Here is a 19,884-nt window from a genome sequence, read left to right as displayed (position 1 = left end):
TGAGCATAATACTTTTTGTATCTTAGATCTTAAAAAAATAGTATTTACACTGAATTTAACATTTGCTTTTAAGAAGCCTGGTCAATAATAGTAATTAAAAAAAAAAAAAAAAAAAAAAGGCTTCTTGTCAGAGGCTTTGTCTGCTGTGTCACTGCACTTCTTTCCATTTGGGATGAGGTGGAGAGAAACTGCTCCTTCATCAACAGCAGGTGTGTATTTTCAAGCCTCCATGAGTAAGGAATATGGCAAGATGGAAAGTTGTTGCTTTCTTCTCTATTCCAAAGCTTAATTCCCATTAACTGAGCTCTAAGAATGATATCATTTAGGCTAATTCCTAGCTATATTTTGCAGAGAATTAGAAGATGCTTTTGTTATCATTATAGTTTTAAGCTCTAATGTAGGAAGTAAGGAAGCAAAGGAATACTGTGCTCAATACAAGAGAAATTAGGAAGTTTTAACCTAAAGATGCATGAAATCTTACTACTGAGCAGAAAGAAGAAAAAGGGACTGACTTCAAGAAAAAAGTTACGTAATTAAAGGACTGGATTTCTAATGAAATACTATTAATGAGATGAGGGGATAAAAAGTGGTAGGCAGATTAAAGGATAAGTAAGAAATGATGAAGTAAATGGATAAAGGTAATGGACAGCTAAGAAGGATTACTATGAAGAATCGATTCAGAGAGACATAAAAAGCCGAAGCAAGAAGAAAGCATGAAAACTTTGGATTAACATCTGAGAATTAACATTTTGAACATAGTTAAAATATTAGTGGTAGAGTCTATGTAGATTAATTTTGTGCTAAAAAGGATTTGTATAAAGAATTCAATAATAAAAATTAATAAGGTCAAAATAACCAGATCTCATATTAAGCAAATCATCCAACTGAAGAAGAAACCGAACAACTTTATATTACTGACACAGTGGCAACAATTTAAGAATTTCAGGTTAATCTTCCACATTTTATTTCTTGCAGTTCAACCTGATCAAATAATTTGTAAAAATTGAAGTCTGTCCTTAGCAGCTAAAAAACCAACTCTGTAGCATCTTCAAGTGAAGGCTTCCTATTCAATTTGAACACTGTGAAAACACCCATGGACCTGTGATAGCTTAAAAGAATTTCAGCCTCTTCTTGATAAATTTTTTTAACATCTCATTACTGTCTCTCTGATTATTATTAATTATTTGTGTGGCCACAGCATCTAAAGGCCTAGGTAGCTGTACATGACCTTGTTATGGTAGGTCATACATGAATATAATACAAAGGGATCTAACAGCCTCAGAGATGGTGTTTGTATGCAGCTGCTGCAATTCAGTATGTTGCAGCCTCGAGCTGCTTCATTAGAGCCATTTCGTGATTATCCCACCTAAAATCATTGCAACAGAATGTGTGAGGGGTTTCGCCGCCGCTTTAGTGCAGATCCAGTCTTGGGTTCACTTCCCTGGTAGTTTCAATCAGTCTTTGTGCTCAAGTGCAGCTTCACGATCCAGATGAATTATCTCGCCAACTGTTCCCCAAAGGAGCCAACAGAATTGCTGCCATTGTCACCCCCCGGCAGCAATTCCCTGTTCCTTTGTGCCAAGAGCAGTGTCTGGATGAGCTGTCACTTAAATTAGAGGCGGCTGACAGAACTGACCTGGCAGGAAATGAGCAGCTCGCTGCAGCATCAAACCAGCACCAAAGCTGCTACCAAACCAGCACCAAAGCTGCTACCAGGAAGCGAGCGAATGGGTATCCTCCCAGGTGGGGTCTTTGAGGATCCTAGTGGCTCCCAAGTGTTGTCATTCCACAGTGCTGGAGCACAAAATCTCAAATAATGTTCTCAGTTAAAGGGTTAATGCCAACAGCGCAGACTGAAGGGACAAGAATTTTTTTAAGTTTGTGATCCAAATAATTTGGCCGTTTTTAATCTAACTACCCCAGTTGTAAAATCTACTGCACAAGACTACAGTTCGTATGTTAAAGTGTGTGAAAATAGTCAGCTTGAGAAAGCAATTCCATTCTGGCTTTAACTTGTGCTATTGCAGCAAATACTGGAGCTGGCATTGAGCCCACATAAGACTTTTTACTTAAAATGAGCTTTGAAAACAGGGCAGCTAAGATGCTACAGGAAGAGGTATATCTGAGGTCTTTCCAAGTCAAAATATTACAACTGAAAATTGCAACTGATAAAAATGCGTTCAACCAGATGATTAAAGTGGGGAAAAGAAGAGAAAAAAGCGTTTGCTCAGGAAATGAGCATAGTTGCTTGTAACGCTGTTAAAATATTGCTAACGTGACAGTTTTTGTGTCAGTTCAGGCTGTTGTGCATTCTGACCTTCTGTGCTGCATGACCCCTCTCTTCCCAAATAATTGAGCACACAGCCTCAAATTGCAAGCTACAGATTTATTGTTTTTTTCAAGACAGGGTCAAAACAGTTGCCACAACAGCACGCTGCTGGCAAGTACCGCCGCTGTCTCTACAGATGTAAACCCAAGGACAGTCACTAAAATTGACAATTACAAAATGGATACGGATGCTGTATGGCTGGAAAAGCTTTGTCCAGCTACCTTCCTCAGGTAGAGCAGACCAATTACGAACAAACGCAGTAGGTGGAGGATTTTTCGTTGTTATCGCGATAGTGGAGGGACGATTGGGGGGGGAGCGGACAGACTCCAACTAAAAGATTTAAAAAAAAAAAAAAATCCGTCTTAATTAAACTCTCTCTGATGGGATAGTGACGAGAGAGGGAGACACTGCTGTAACACGCCCGTGGCAGCACCTCCTCCTCCTCCCCCTCACGTTTGCGACAAGGCAGTTTCCCTGCGTGGGGAGAAGCCGGAGGGGCGGCAGCGGTGCGGGAGAGCCGTGCCCGCCGTCTCCGAGAAGCTTCTCCCCACACCCTGCAGTTCCCCAAAAGCAAAACCAACTCGGAAAAAGCTTCCGAGCTTTTGAAAACCAGGCGGGGGGTGGCCCCGGCTGCCTGCCAAGCTCCTTGCCCTCCGCTGCTCGGTGACCTTCCTCTCTTTGCGGACCACCTTCTTCCCCTTCCCATCGCGGGGCCGCTGGGGCACGTCGGCAGCACCTGGCAGAGCCCAGGCCACGTCGTATTTTGGTTTGGAAGCCGGGGCGGTACCGTCCCACCCCTCGGCCGAGGGTGGCCGGGCCTTGGAGACCGTTCGGGGCGTAGCTTCTGCGCTCCTCCCCGGGGCGTTGAGAAGGAGGAGGAGGGAGGCGGTAGGCGGGGGTGACTCGGTCGTCCTTCCCCTCTCCGAAGGCTGACCCCGCGCCGGCAGGCAAGAGGAGGCGGCTGCGCTCCTCTGGACGTGCCCGCGGGATGCGCATTTAGCGGCGGCCCCGACCGAGCCCAGGCCCCGCCGGCTGCACCTGGCGCCGGGAGAAGCGGCCGCCAAGCGCCGCGCCCTCCGCCCGAGGGACCCGCCATGGAGAAGCGAGAGGAGGGCGAGTCGCTCTCCCACCCCCTGGAGCCGGAGCCCGAGCCGCAGCCGGCCCCGGCGGGGGAGAAGCGCTTCAGGCTGTGGTACGTGGGGTGGTCGTGCCTGGACAGGCGGACCACGCTGCCCATGCTGCCCTGGCTGATGGCAGAGATCCGCCGCCGAGGGCAGCGGCTGGAGCCCGCAAGCACCCTGGGCAGCGGGGTGCCGGCCCGAGAGGTGCTGCTGCTGCTGGGCTCGCCCACGCTGCGCTGCGTGCCCGCCGGACCCGCCAGCCCCGGCCGGCCCGCCGGCACCGGCTCCAGCTCTGGCTCTGGCTCCGGCCCCGCCAGCCCCGCGTCCACCGTCTTCATCTTCGAGCACAAGGCGCAGCACATCACCCGCTTCGTCCACAACAGCCACGACCTCACCTACTTCGCCTACCTGATCAAGGCGCAGCCCGACAACCCTGACTCCCCCGTGGCCTGCCACGTCTTCCGGGCCACCGACCCCAACCAGGCGAGTGGCGGCGGGGGCAGAGGGAGGGGGCGTCTCCCGGGATTCCCTCCCCAACCCCCGTTTTGCTTCTTACCCCCTCGCCCGACAGCACCGGAGCGTGCTCCGACGGGGCAAGGCGGCGTTGCCCCCCTCCCTCCCCCTTCGCCCACACACCCATCCCTGGGGAGACCACCCGGGACTGCCTGTGCCCTCTGGGCTCTCCCCGGGGGCAGCTGTCCCGGGGCTGCACCGCGCCGAGCTGATCAGGCGGCTGCAGCGCCCTCGGGATCCGCAGAAAGGGGGGTGGGGAGAGGAAACTCCCACAAAATCCCCATGGCAGTGGGGTGCTGTGCCGCCCCCTATCCCGAGTCCGCGGCTCACGGGGGTACCGACCTCTGCGGAACGCGGGTGCGCTGAGAGATGCAATCCCATTCTTTCTCCCCGTTCCCTCTTCCCTGGAGCCACCTCACGTCCCGCAGCAGCTCGGTGGCAAGCACAGGTTTTTCTGTGTGAGCGAAACGCAGAATTTGTGTCACAGTCGCAGTACTGTTGGAACCGAGTAGCCAGGACGGTGTTTTCAGGGCTCTAGAGACCCGCATTTCCCCCACGCCCCCACCTCCGGTGATGTGGAAACCAGCAGGCCGTATTTTGCTTACGGGTCATGCTAAGGACACCTGGCCGTGCTCAGGCACACTCGGTAGTGCTACAAACAACCCTAGGTTTGGGTGGAGACATTGTTGATAAAGTGCCAACTGGAAAAAAAAGAGCCAACAGTAAGACACTATTTTCCTGACTCTTTAACAGTCTTTGGCTCATGCATCAAATGTGCACCAGACTTCTTTCTCCTCCCTGTTTGGAGTAGGTGAGAGATGGTGGTTTGATGAGTAGAGCCTTTATTTAGCATGGTGACAGCAAGAGAAAGGACTTTCAATGATAATCCCTTCCCTTGAGTAAGTTAAGACACCTTCCTCTCAGTTTTCACAAATGCGTATGGAGGATAAACAGGCACAGTTATAAACACTGGACTTCACTGAAACTGCTTAGCTGACTCATTAGATCTACTGAACAATTGCCTGAGTTTCTTTTTGTTGTGTTTTGGATTGTCTTTTTTTTTTCTTTGGGGGGAGGAGGAGGCTGTTTGTGTTTTTAGGTGAAGAGGGTAGGAAATATTAAGAAAACAACTGTAAAGTTCTTAGTGTGTTAATTTTTATTTGAGCCAACATACTGCCAGAAATAACGTGACAGATTTAGATTGCATGCGTAGCTATGGCTTGAGCCATCATCCAAGGCAGGACAGGTGGTATCCTAGGTGGAGGTAACTACACTTAACTCATTGGCAGCTTCTGCTGCTATTGCACTCCGCCAGGAGAGAGCATGCAGGAAGAGCATGAAACAGAGGGGATTGTATCTGGCCAGGCAGGAGCCAAAATGTCCTTTTAGGAATCTGACCATATGGACTGAAGGTAACTGAAGTTCCTGCTGCTGGCAGAAGATGCCAGATTTTTTTGTGGGGATAGGGCTTTTTCTGGTACTGTGACCCTGTAAGACAGTCTCATTTCATAAGATAGTGGATCCCGATTACTCTTGTGGACATGCAAAACATTGGGTGCATTTGGGAGGCTGTTTCTGACTAAACCTGTAATCCATGTATCTTCCCTTCTTTCCTCATGGAGGATAATGTCCTTATGTGCATGGAATTAAATCAAATTGATACTTTAGGTAAAGCCTTCCATTGAAGAACGTTAATACTATGAGCAAGTTCCCTTTTATAACCTTCTATCCTGCTATCATGTTCTGACAATGCAGTCTAAATTTCATTTGGCAAAATTTTATTTACCTTTCTTATCTTTAATAAAGAATAAGCGCCTTGCACAAGGGTTGCTCAGCATGTGGTTTTCAGGCAAACTACTGTGAGGGTAGTAGATGCACAGCCAGTGATGTGGTTCACAAATATCTGACTTAATAGGCAAGTTTCTTTCAGGTATCAAAAGGAGAAGGTGGAATTTTTTTTCCCCTCCTGAGTTTTGTTACCAGTTATTGAGGCTTGGTTGGCTAAGTCCCTTCAGGTCTCTAGCAGTTTATCTGTGCTTAAGCCTAGTCCTGAGCGGATGAAATCAAGCTGCAGGTTGCTAGCTCTGAAAGTCTGCTTCTGAAGCTCTTAATTGTTTGCTAGAAAATAGGTGCTATTCTTGCACACTTTCACGATCAAGTATGTGCTCCTGTTTCAATATTGGCTATGTGAGCTTAGTGGTGTATATTAGCTTAGAAAGTATTTTTTACAGCTGTTATTTTAAGACGACCTCATTTTCCATCATGGGCCATACTCATTTCCAGCCAGCCTAAGTTGGCACCACTGCTGAGAGGAGTGATCCTGTCCTCTTCAAGCCTCGACCTCTCATTCCTCCTACTCAGCTTTATCCTCATTGCAGCATGACTGTTCATGCTGCCACACAGTGAACAGGAGCAGGGAATTGACTGGTATTAAACTCGATTTTCCACTACCTTTGCTGGTTTGGTTCCAAACCACTTCCATCAATTGCTGTATTGTGCATCCTTAGTACCATTTACAGCAAGACAGGTAGGTTGGAGGCACAAGGCAGCAATGAGTGGCCGAGAAGGGGAAGGGTGGGATAACTTTTTCAGTACTCATAGTGCCTCCAGGCTACCCAAAGATGACTGCAAATCTGTGGTGTTACCCATCTTGGCCATACTAAGTTCAGCAGTATGCAAAGTCAATCTGGAATGAAGAGTGCAGGAGTTGTCCTGTGGTCTTTGAGTTAGAAGACAGCTAGTCATAATTTTTAATGGTGGTTGTGAATTATGAAAGTGAGAGGGTAATGATTGGCTGCCGAGAGGTGAGTGCTGGTGCAGTAATGCAAAAAACAATGTAGGTGAGAATGAGAATTTTGGCTTGAAGCCTGTTGCTTTGTCTGCCAGTGGTGTTGCACAGTGTCTAGGTGCACACGTGTTCACTGTGACTACAAAAGAGTTTGTTACTCGCAGAAAAAACCCCATTACTTTTTGCCAGTCCTTGCACTTTCTTTAGCAGATGACCAGTAAAAAGCCAGTGGAGTATGTGCTCTGCTAGCATCAGGCAGGAAGATAACATCTTTTAATGATATTTCCTGCAGCTGGAGAAAAATGAGACAGTAAAAAGCACCTTTATGTTTTATTGGAAAGCCTGCAAAGCTGCAAAGTAGGAGCCAGTGGATCAACTCCTATTCTGTACTTGGGCATAGTATCAAACCCAGAGCTCAGCTGTCGGCATGGGGGTGGGTCCTAAGATACTTTCAATAGAATGAGTCTCTTTTATGCTTTAATTGTAAGGGGAGTCAAAAATTCTGGGGCCATTTGACTAGTGAGGATGGGAACAGAAGTTTTTGACTTTTTTTTTTTTTCCCCCTCCTCAGAATTATTACAGTGTTTGCCATTCCTAACTTTTCAAAGCAGCAGCCAGCTGAAGTGGATGGAGGGTAGTTATCTGTTTGGTGCTAACTGGTAGCTTCTGAATAGCAGCCAGAGATTTTTTAGATTTGGACTGTGGTCATTTGAGAATTATTTAGGGTGCATGGAGTCTGTAGGCATCAGATGACAGCATTGTCTCATTTTATATTTGTCAGCTTTTCTTCACAACCCCAGGGAATAGATTTATTACTTATTTATAAACTCTTCTGTTTTTAAAAAGAGCAAGCATACCCTTCTCCCAGCCACCCAGAAAAGCCTTTTTGATTCCTGTTTTCAAGCTCACCTTCAAGGTTTTTTACCATAAAATAGTGATTTTTATATTATAAACCAGATTTTAATTGTGTGAAATGAGTTGATGCTGTTTGACAATTGCCTTGAGTTCTCTGTTCTCTAGGGGAGAAGTTTATGGTCTGGTTTCTTTCTGCACTGAAAAAAAAAAAAAAAAAAAAAAAGAAAAAAAGGATTTTGCTGGTCTAGACTTCACATTTTCCTCTTGAAACATGAATAAGCCTGTTTTTAGAGCTTTTTTTTTTTTTTAACCTGAGCTGGGATCCTAAGTAATTATACTATAATTGGTTGTTAGTGAAGATAGTTGGCTCCTCTGAGCGAAGCAAGAGCTTACTTGATGCTTTTTGTCTTTCTTTTAGAAACCTTAAAAGCAACGATCCAAGCATAGTGCTGAGGTTTCATAGCTAATCCAAGGTGGCTGTGAAAGAAAAACATTCTGGTGCACAGACCTCAGTATGGTTTAGCTCTTATGTGTGTGATACAGCTGCACCATCCTGGGGGGGTGCAACCACATGCCAGGGGGACAAGGCTGTCTCAAGGGGAAGCAGGAATAATGGGGCATTTTGCTGACCAAGTAGAGCTGTGATAAGAGCTGGAGAGGTAGAGGGCTGGAGACAACAGCCGGAGGCAGCCTGCTTGTAACCCAGATTGCTGCACAGGCTAAAAGTCAGAAACATTTGTCTATTGCAAGAGTGTGTTAATTGTCTGTTGGGCCACAAGACAATTTATTCTGGAAAACAAGCATCAGGACAAAGTCTTTCAATTTAGCTATTCAAAGGAGGCTTTTATGCTGTAATACCACATTCTCTAAGGCTTCTTATTGAAAAGTGTAAAGTTAGAAATGGCCAAAGAAAGTTCGTGAACTTTACATTCATGTTTTTCCTGTGCTTTGATTTTTTTTGTGACACGGGAGCACAGGCTGAATGGTAGGAAATTCTTGGCATATTAAATACATACGTACAACATTGTCACAGTTCATATTAAAATGCTGCACAGGTTGAGTCATCTGATAAGATGTGTTTTGAGTAGGTATAACAAACACAAGAAAGAAGACGGGCTCTGGGTTTTGAAGGATTCTTCAGGAAATGGGAAAGATGCACAGTTTGATTTTTAGATTGACCTGAGTCCGCTGTGATTACAAACCTATCAGAAGGATAGGTTGTCTCAGTTTTAATCAAGAAAACAAGCCTTGGAGAGACCAAAAGAAAATTTTTTCTAAATTTGCGTGGGTCAGAATTTCGTTTCTGGGGTGACAAACTGAAAAGCAGTAACTCAAAACAAAGGCTGGATGCTAAAGGCTTGCAATGAATGCAGAATTGCTCAGTGAGCAGCCTCATTATCTCCAGCCTGTATGAACAGTACAGCCTCAGATGAAAAATCTTGCACTCCCTTTTTTTTTTGTTGGGGGTTATTTGGTTTTGGTATTGTTTTGTTTGTTTTGTGCTTTTGTTTGCTTTTTGTTCTTTTGTTTGTTCAGTTGACTTTTTAAAGCATCTTCTGACTTTAATATTTAGGAAATGGAACTCACATTTGAGAGATTAAAGTTTTGTTTTTGTTTTTCTTAATGATAGATTCTGCACTTCTTCTGAAAATGACCGTGCTTCTCGTTTTAGGCTTGTAAAGCTTTCTTTAAGTTCCAGTTTTGAACTTCCTGTCCATGGTATTTTTCTCCCATGTCCTGAACACAAGAAATCCTATAAACATTAAAATTGTTAGTTTTTTCTGAATGGATGGTGATATGTAACCTTTTTATCCCTTATTAATGTTTAGGAGAGGAAATGTTTGTTTAAAATAATCTTATCTGTTCTGTTTGTAGAAAGAATGAATTCATTTTCCCTTTTGCAGTTTTGGGGAAAACCACCCCTTACTGGGGGAGTAGATGTGACATTAAGTAGGACTGTGTTTTCAGCAAGGCAACATCAAATATAGAATGGGTAACATAGGAAATTATGTGAGCTCACTGAGAGTGGCTGTAGGCAATACAGTGATCAGATAAGGCTAGTATGTACACCAACTCAAAGCTCTCTCCAGATTATCTGTTTCTACATTTTTTTTTTCTGCTATTCAAATGGCGAGACAGTTCCTTTTTAAAAATAATTAAATAGAAAACTGACTTTCAAAAGGTTTGGCTAGCTTATGCTCTCCCTCTTGGCAACAGAAAGAGTCTGATTTTTAGGGATGGTAAAAATCTCGGACCAAAATGCTTGAAGGTAATGTTTACAAAAGTGAATGTGGTACAGTTTCTAAATGATTCAATTTCTAAAGAGTTGTTGCAGAGCAGTAGTGTGACAGACTCCTGCCAATGTCTACTCTTTTCTAGAATTTGCTCTAGTATTTGATGTGCACAGCTCACCCTTCCATGCATCTCTTCCATATGTCTTCCCTGTTTGTCTGGAATTTCCTGAGCCTTTTGTGTTTCTCAGAGGTAAAGTGATGAACTCCATGATGAATTTTTGAGCCAGCCACAGGGATTGCTGTCTAGGCTATAGGCCATGCAGAATTTTCAGCAGTGTTGGCACAGTCTCCTCATGGCACCAGCTGTCCTCTGCCACCTGGTTTTGTTTCCTTTGTGGTTTCAGCTACTAATTAAAGTTCAGAGACAAGAAAAAAAAAGAGTTATTTCCATGTGGCTTTTATTATTGAAATATGTGGACTCTGGCATTGTCTACCTTCAAGTTCTACACTCTTCTGAGAGACCACAAGGATATGGACTTGAGTTAAAAGACCAGACCTACTGAAAGTCTCAGTTTATTAAATAATGTGGTGTTTGAGAGCAGATAGAAAGCAAACTTAAGACAACGAAGTAACTTAATTTATTAACAGAATCTGTGCTTTTTCTGTTCTGTGTAGACTATTCTGTAATACAATATCTGTGACCTTGTGTTCTGACACAGATAGGTAGGTATATCAAGACCAAATGCAATAACATGGGTTCTAAAATAAAGTAGAGCATTGGTATTGCAAGATAGTGTATGATCATCATGTCACTAAAAACAGCATCTGCCCTGAAGGGGCCTTCAAAGTTTAAACAGACAATACTGAATGTCTGAGGGTGAGGGGAAAACTAAGTTTGGATGTGATTACCCCAGGATGATGCATGAACTGTGACCTCCAGTTTATGTGATCTATTTTGGGCACCAGAGAATGTGCATCAGTTTTGGAAATGCATGTTTTCATCCATGAACATGACTTTGTGTTGTTATTTTTTTTCCTTTTTCAGGTGTTTCAATTAGGTGACAATTGGTAGATTGGTGAGGTGGGAAAATAATCATTCTTGGCAGTCCTGAAGATCTGAAAGCACCCTGGTAATTCTTGGCTGGGGGGGGTTAGCCTGTTCGTGCTGTAGGGGATTAGTTCTAGTAGTATATTTAGGACTGCAAGGAAAAGACATTAAAAAAACAAACAAACAAACAAAAGGCTAATAAAAGGACACAGAGTTGCCTCAAAGCTGCATTCATCATTTGTAGCCCATATTAGAATTTTAGCTTGCATGTTTTTATAAAAGCTAGCTGGGTATCTTGAAAAATCCAGTGAAGTCTTCACTCAGAACACAGTCATGCTTAACCAGCACAAAGCTACCATGGTCTGAAGCTGCACTCCCTCACTCACCTCTGCCCATTCACAGCAGCCAAACCCCTTGAAATAAACAGGGATCCATCCTGCTGGTGGAAGTGAAGCCATCCCTCTCTTAAGACACTGGCTGCTTAGTCATTCCCCTCCCTGCTGCAGGGAATTAGGACTTCCAATGAGAAGTTTTTCTTCTGGTGCCACTGGGATTTCTGCTGCTCCCTGAGCAAACCCTCTCTGGGCACAAAAGGGAAGCTGTAGCAGCAGCGAGGCCACTAGATAGCATTTCACCTTCCCAAGGTGAAATTTTGTGTGTTGGCGTCAGCTGCAGTGCTTAAACCTGGCTTTTCTGTCCTTCAAAGTGGTTTTGGTTACTTAAGATAACTGAAAAAACCCCTGCAATGTGTGCTTCAAAGGCTGTCATATTATGAAGACTGTTCAGCCAGGGTAGTTGGCATATAGTAAGAACATGTTATACATGTCTTTAAATTTTATTTTTATGTCAGAGCTTTTGAAAGATGTCATGAGCTACTAAGCAGTTACACAGATGAGTTAACAGTTCTCTTCATTTGGATCCTTTTTAAGAGAGGCAAAATATTTCAACTGAATACTACAAAAAATTGTAGTACACACACACAATATAGGTATGCAGTATATATTTAAATGCTTTCCCAGTGCCTTTTAGGCATTCTGCTTCGTGCTTTGGATGAGTTCTATCTACTAAACCACATTTCCCAACTTCAGAGGTTACTTGTGGTAGTGAGTTGTCTTCATCTCTGCTCAAATCAGGTTGCTTTCTCACGGAGTCTGTAATTTCCTTTTTTACCCTTTTATCTCTTCACATTTAGGTAGGATTTTACAAATTATCTCATCTGGAATTTTGTAAGGTCAGTATGTATGAGGTTTATCTTGTTCTGCATCTCTGGACTCGTTCAAGGTGGGTGGGATTTTACAGTATTGGGCATGTGACTTTTTAATGAAGGATTACATTACTGTAAAATGCAAACATGAGAAAGATCCTTGTTCAAAGCCTGTGTAAAAGACTTATAGAAGCTATTAGATAAGATAAACCAAACCAAATACCACTGAAGTGTGGCTTTTTCCCAACTCTACCATGCCTTACTCTGTGGTTTTCCTCCTTCCATTACATCTGACTTAAAAGTGTACTTCGGTTGTGAAGTTCATTTTTGCATGTTAATAAACTTAAACCAGCAGCTTGCTCTGCTAAAACAATTGGGGTTATTTCATTACTTTTCATGGCTCTTGCCATGTGTAGATCTGCACAGTGCTGTTTAGAGATCCTTGATGCACTGAAAAACATGTAGGAAGTCAGAATATTGTTGTTGAGCAAGGGGTTGTTCAGCCTGGAAAAGAGGAGTCTCTAAAGTGACCTTATAGCAACCTTCCAATATCTGAAGGGGACCTACAAGAAAGCTGGGGTAGGGATTTTTACACAGGTGTAGTGAGAGGACAATGGGAGATGGTTTCAAACTTGAAGAGGGGAGATTTAGTTTAGACATTGGGAAGAAATTCTTAATTTGAGGGTGGTGAGACACTGGCACAGGTTGCCCAAGGAAGTTGTGGCTGCCCCCTCCCTGGAATTGTTCAAGGCCAGGTTGGATGGGGCCTTGAGCAACCTGGTCTGGTGGGAGGTGTCCCTGCCCATGCAGGGGGCTTGGAACTGGATGACTTTTAAGGTCCCTTCCAACTCAAACCATTCTATGATTTTGTGAATATTATGCTTAGGGGCATAGCAATGAATGCCTTCCAGACTGTTCATGATTTTGTTATTCCTCTCAAGATTAACAAATATTTTTTTTTTTAGGATGCTGATGTTAAATATATTTCATGTACTCTGTGACCCTGACATGGGTTTCCTGTTATGTTCATTAAAAAAAAAAAAAAAAAAAAAAAAAAAAAGCAACGTCCCAGGAACTCTGGGAGTAGTCAGTGGTCTGTGGATTCTTGAGTATTTTTTAACTTGAGTAAATATCCAGTAACAAACTGGGACATGCAATGCTAACTTGCTGAAGCTTATTTTTATATGCCTCCTCATAGTTTATTTCTTGCTTTGGCTTGATCAGCTTACGGTAGGATTTCTAAATAAAAATAGAAGTAGGGTAGTACATATTTAACAGAGCTGTGTTTGCCAGAGAGGAACCAGTTACTTTCTTTAGGACTGCTCAGCTGGAAGGGTAAAAACAAAGCAGCACATAAACTCCAGCTACACCCTGTGTCAAAAGCTGGTGTATGACCTTCAGGTTGATGCTCCTGGTGGACTGCAGCAGACACACAAAGCTCTGAGATTCCAGCCTGCCCCAGCTCTGTCATAGCATGCAAACTCATGGCCTAAGGAGAAAAAACTAATTGCTGCTAGTGTGCAGATCAGAAAGAGAAGTGATTTGTGTGTATGACCTCCTGCCATACTTGGCAATGGAAGTAAATACCAAACTACCCTCAGTGTAGTGGTTCTTTGCTGGCAGTCTAAGAGTTTAGGATACAAATTGCCAAACAAGCTATTGTAACTGTATGTTAAAAAAAAAACCAAAACCAACAACAAAACCACAAAAAAACCCAAACCAACTTCCCCCACAAAAAAAGAAACAACCACCCAAAACATTTAAGATGCTGAAGCGTTGCTTTGTTGTGCGAATCCCATAGCATGTGATAGGAGAGCTTTCTATGAAAAACACTGCTCTTTCTGTAGCATTTGGTTTAGGCTTGTAAACCAGACTTCCTTATTTATGGAGATTGTAAATTAGTTTCAAACAAGTATCACTTCTGTAGAAAACACTTCTGGCCTGACTTTGTTGTGATACTCAGTGAAGAGTCTCTTAATTTTCTGTGCAGCTTGAGCACAGTTACAAAACAGTCTCTGAAGAGGATCCACTTTTTCTGTAAACTAACTGCATTATAAATAGAGGCAAGATGTTGGCTACTCTTCAGCACTACTTTTTTTTGGGCAAACCTTGCCAAAAGAGCAAATCAAGTGAGCCTTTCAGTAAGACCAGCACATCATATTTTTATCTGAATTATTCATGAAGGAACACACCCAGATTATCCATGGCATATGTGTGCATGTATTCAGATTTAGCCTTGAGGAAATTTGCTGACCTAAACATGGTAGCAGAGTTGGGAGCAAGGCAATGTGATTAAATCCAGCTGAGAAGGAGTGGGTTTACATCCTGGCACTGTGCCTTGGATTCCCTGTCTGCTTGGTGCTAGGGAGAACTAAAAATAATATCTGCAGTTTAGTGGGATGGTGTGAAGTTTACAAAATGAATATGTTTCCTCCAAAGTGACCTTCTGACTGCAAAATCACCACAGAAGGCAATGTAAAAAAAATTACATAGAGCACATCTGTGGATCTGTATGAATGCTGGTTTGTGTTAGATGGTGGGTTTTGGTTTTTTTTGGGGGGTGTATTTTTTTATTTTGCTCAAAATGCAGGTTGCCCTTAAAATGCACAGCATCACAGTTGGGAGTGTGAGAAATGTGAAGACCAGTCAACACTTTGAGATTATTCTAGATTATTATTATTGTGTTCAACCATTGGTCCGTGCTTCATCTGACTTAATTAACATTATACACTTGTTAGTTGATGGTGGTGGATGGGGATTTGAAAGGGAAATTTAAGTTTAGTGAAAATTAAAGGTTGAAACTTAAACAATTCTTTGCAGTGATGCCACCAAAAGTAAGATGAGTAAAAGCTAAGATGTAGTGCCATTTTATTTCTTATCTGAGTATATTTTTTCAGATTTGAGAGGCTATTTTATGTGCTTCTGCTCTGAGTTCTCGCGTGACCACCATAAAAAAGGTCAGATTTTGAGAAAACAGTTAATACTTGATTTCCCCACCATAAAGCAGTGGATGCTCTAGATAAAATATGTTACTTTTGGAAGTGTCAGCCTCAGGCAACCCAGGGAGGTATATATATAGGTTACCATTTATTACTTATTGGATAATACATCATGTTGTAAACTGGAATATCACGAGCTTTGGCACTGTGCTAAACTTGAGGTTTCATTCTGTTACTTTCCTTCAACGTGGTAGTGCTAATACATTGGATTTTATCTACTTAGTTTTACAATTGCACTGTTGGATTTTATAGTATACCACAGTATATACCTCTGAAAAACCCAGAGTTCTGTCTTTGATGTTCATTTTGCAGATTTTACAGTTCTTGCTGTTACTGTGTCAGAAACTCAGAATACTCTGCCAAGTCCCACTGATTGTTGCCATCCTTGTAGGAACAGCACCCAGCCTGTGCATGCCTGCACAGCCAGGTACATAATCGTTCACTTAATGAGGTAAAAACAGTGGTAAAACTCTCAACTTGGCTATTTAATCCTTTTGCATAATGATTTGAAGCATGCTTGCACCTATGTTTGAGTGTTAGCAGGGATGAAGACTCCACAGCCTCCCTGGGCAATCTGTTCCAGTGCTGTTACCCTCAATGTAAAGAAGTATTTTCTCATACTCAGGCTAAATCTTTTGTGTGCCAGTTTGTGACCATTACCCCTTGTTCTGTCATGGGACACCACAGAGAATGGGACAATCCTACTGAGTGTGTCAATCCTACATTTTTGAGTGGGATTGTTGGTTTCAGGTAATATCAGGTAGGCTGTTAGGTTTAAATTTAGGGTCACCTGGGTTCATCTATAGAAAGTTCAGGCTTTGTTTTTGCATGATATTCTTCTTTCCATTAGTTATATATGTTATTTAAGTCTGTTACCTATATAGCATACAGAAGATAACTTCCTCTCAACCCTGTACTGGGCCATTTTGTTGGGAATAAAGAGCAGGCTTCATGGTGTCCTGTTACAGAGGTCAATTCGTTCCCTTGAGCTGGCTCCCCGGCCATGTTCCAGGGAGCAGCATATGTAATGTAATGGATCACTTTTGGAAGGGCTGCTGTTATGTATCTGCAAGAGCCCAGCATTAAACTATGCAGGGTCTGCTTCAGGCTTTCATCCTGGACTTTATTGCTGTGGGTTGTTTTCAGGGGACTACTCAGTCATCAACTTCAGGATCTGTCCAGAGAGCCCTGCTCTTAAATAGGAACTAAGTCACTGAAGTCGTTCTGCCCATATTGCCCTGTGTTTCCCTATAGGGTTGACAGCTCCTAGAAGGTCACACTGCTTTACTGGCCTGTGGGACATTTTGGGTTTTACAACCCTTTCAGTATAATCCTCCCATCAAATATAGCATCTTCTTTTTGTTACAATGTCATAAAAATAGTAATCTTAAAGTTTCTTGTTTCTGATAGTACTGTTCTTATTAAAACGTCAAAATATCTTTCAGCTGAATAAGTGGGTGGATAAGGATGTGACAGGTTTCTAAATCAGATTCAGTACATGGTGCTACTGTCATTTGGAGCCCTGCAGAGACCTAAGAAAACATAACAGCTTTTATTGGCATGCAGATTTACAGGCTTTGTTTGTTGTACACACCAGGAGCCTTCATCCAGGGGAGCACACTTCTTAAAAGGATGTTTTCTCTGGTTGATGCCTGTGAAAGACTCTGATGAAGTCAGGGCTGGTAACCATGACATGAAAGTAATGGGGAATGTGGTACAGAAATCAGAGCTGTACACAGAATAGTGAGGAACACAGATCACTGGAAGATCCTTTACTACTTGTCAACAGATGCATTAGTTTTCAATTTTTCAGGTTTTTCCAGTCTTTTTACTTCATGGGTATACAAGGCTCTTGCTTATTTTTTTCTCATGTCATGTCTCTTGTTCCATTTTTCTCAGCTCCTTGAAATTGTCAGAATCTAGGAGTATAATACTGTTCTCTACTGACTGTTGGCCATGAAGAGGCATGATTCTGACCATAGGAAAAAAAATTATTATCCTTTCCCCCCCCGACTGCTTCTCGCAATCTGCTTGCCCCAAATTAAAACTTGCAAGAAAAAAACCCATTCATTCTTTTAATCACATGTTGCCAGGAGCTGAGCCTTTCAGATATCACTGTCAGTGTTATAAAAATTTTAACTTTATATCTGTTTGCATTGCTAGTCCCAAAATTTCACATTTTAGAAATATCACAAAGACCGTCTCCTCTATTTCTTTCCCCATTTAAATTTTTTTTTTCAATATTTTTTCTGATAACTGCTGTTTATTGAATAAAAAAATTTAAAAATTGTGTAAAAATAACCATGCATGGTGATAATTTCGATTTTAATAGAGCTATCCTAAAGTTTTTACATGCTCAAAGTTCCCTTGCATTTAAAATTTGTTGTCACCTTCATGACCTTTTTTTAAAACACGGGACCTCCCACATATTTTTTAAATCAGGACTATATGACTGTTGAGAAGTGAAAGTTGGCTTCCTTGGCAGTCATATCATGTTTCGGGAAGAAGATATGTAGCCAAAAAAAACCCAAATAAACAACAACAACAACAACAAAAACCAAACCCAGCACACAAACCTCAACAACACACCCCTATGATGGAGGGAAAGGGTTCTGTGCTGTGTTGTAAAAGGCTGTAAAGTAGCTCTGGGACATGACGTGGCAGCTGAATCAAATTGCTGCTACCAAGACAATTTGCTGCTGAAGGATGCTTGTTCCTGCTGCTACAGCTGGTAGATTGCCTGGTTAAGAGCAAAGTAAACTTGAGCCTGGTAAGAACTGCTGTGAAAAAGTACACTCCAGATAAGCATACTTTAATCTCTGGAAGATTTAATTGGTTCAGCGGTGTTTTCTAGTGCCTGAAGTTTTCAAATGTGCAAACATACTCATGGCATTGACATAATTAGCAATTTCTGATTTATTCTTCTCTCTTAATCCACTCGTAATTGTACGAAAAGAACTCTTTTTTACTCTTCATGCAGTTATGGTTCATCTATCAAACTATAAAGTTAATATTTGTTCTTGAAAGTCTCCTGACTATTACATCTCTGCCTCTTAATATTTGTTCTTGAAAGTCTCCTATTACATCTCTGCCTCTTAATGTAATACAAGGCTGTTATTGTAGGTCCCTATGCTCATCTTGAGTCTACCTGATGAAGTCTGAATGTGTTTAATATGAGTATATGAGTGTGTTTTCCATGCAAATATGTAAAATTATTTTTTTTAAAAATGTGTATTTTGTTTGTGGTCTTTGAACATCTCTATTGGTAGATTTTTTTTTTTTTTTTGACTGAGCAGTTGTTGATAATTATTTTTTAAAAGCATGTTTAACTCGTTATGATAGGCCTGACAGGAACTATAAATCAGATACTTTCATATATAAGCTACTGTTTGAAATTTGAATTTAAGACTGAGAGGACTTCTGCCTTCCTTAATAGAAGTGAACAGACTCAAAACTGATTAACTGATAAACCCTGCCCGGGTGCACTGTGGAAGGTGAGCAGGTGGAGTCTTTAGGAAGCCCTCAATTCTTCCACTGATCTTAAAGAAGCTGTAGAGTTCACAGGACTGGAGTGGTATATAACAAAATTGCAGTGTGCTGTTCCTGAGAGGATGTGTCAGTGTGGGTTAGAGTAGGAGGGAAAAGAGGGAGCAATTGCCCTTCTTCATGAGGGAATGGTAACTCTTCCAATGGAGTGCTTGTGGTCTGCTGGAGGAACAATTAGTGGCTGTTTGGAGGAAAAGGGGAAGCTTCTAGTGTCCTGCATAAGTATCAGGCTTGTGAGTAATTAACCATTGACCTTGACAAATGCATTCCTTCTGCTTCTTGAATCATATTATTTTTACACCAGACATGGTTAGTTGCCAGTAGAGATGTAGCACTACAACTTTACAGAATAAATATCTAAATATCTTCTTGGGTGTCATTCCTCCCATTAGCCGTGGCATCTCTTGTCTATTTTTGCTTTGGTGCTGTTTTTCCTATTAACTCTTATTTTTTTAATCCATATTGGGTGGTAGAAGGTTGTTCATTTGTTTCTCTGCTTCATGGAAATCTACATAGAATCATAGAATTGGTTGGGTTGGAAGGGACCTCAGAGATCATCAAGTCCAACCCTTGATCCACTACCGCTGCAGTTACCAGACCATGGCACTGAGTGCCACATCCAGTCTCTTTTTAAATATCTCCAGGGATGGAGAATCCACCACTTCCCAGGGCAGCCCATTCCAATATCTGATCACCCTCTCAGTAAAGAAATTCTTTCTAATGTCCAACCTAAACCTCCCCTGGCACAACCTGAGACCGTGCCCTCTTGTCTTGCTGACAGTTGCCTGGGAAAAGAGACCTGGACTCCTTCCAGGGAGTTGTAGAGAGTGATGAGGTCTCCCCTGAGCCTCCTCTTCTCCAGGCTGAACAGCCCCAGCTCCCTCAGCCTCTCTTCATAGGATCTGTGCTCGAGTCTCTTCACCAGCCTGGTTGCCCTCCTTTGGACCTGCTCCAGGACCTCAATCTCCTTCCTGAACTGAGGGGCCCAGAACTGGACACAGGACTCGAGGTGTGGCCTCACCAGCACTGAGTACAGGGGCAGAATCCCTTCCCTGGACCTGCTGGCCACGCTGTTCCTGATACAGGCCAGGATGCCATTGGCCTTCTTGGCTACCTGGGCACACTGCTGGCTCATGTTCAGCTTCCTGTCAATCCAAACTCCAAATACATAGTTTGAATATAGTAACATGACCCAAAAAAACCCCAAACATAGTAGTAATTTGTTGAAGTCAATATTTCTAGTAGAC

The 19,884-nt window shown here is 42.6% G+C and overlaps 1 protein-coding gene across 2 annotated transcripts in view; it reads left to right on the top strand.

Moving 5' to 3' along the window:
• The first annotated feature begins 3,234 nt into the window (after window positions 1-3,234).
• The window catches only part of TBC1D4 (TBC1 domain family member 4), a 109,009-nt gene continuing 92,359 nt past the window's right edge, over window positions 3,235-19,884 (top strand). The window contains exon 1 of one of the 2 annotated variants that reach the window (XM_071741087.1): window positions 3,235-3,933. In XM_071741087.1, coding sequence (XP_071597188.1) covers window positions 3,424-3,933 — 510 coding nt within the window. In that variant the 5' untranslated portion in view covers window positions 3,235-3,423. The remainder of the gene's footprint in view (window positions 3,934-19,884) is intronic. The other variant, XM_071741078.1, reaches the window with a different exon arrangement.

This window comes from Heliangelus exortis, chromosome 1 (genome assembly GCF_036169615.1).
Source record: "Heliangelus exortis chromosome 1, bHelExo1.hap1, whole genome shotgun sequence".
NCBI classification, from domain to species: Eukaryota; Metazoa; Chordata; class Aves; order Apodiformes; family Trochilidae; genus Heliangelus; species Heliangelus exortis.
The sequence above is the reverse complement of the archived record's forward strand: the minus strand, read 5'-3'. Positions and strand labels throughout refer to the sequence as shown.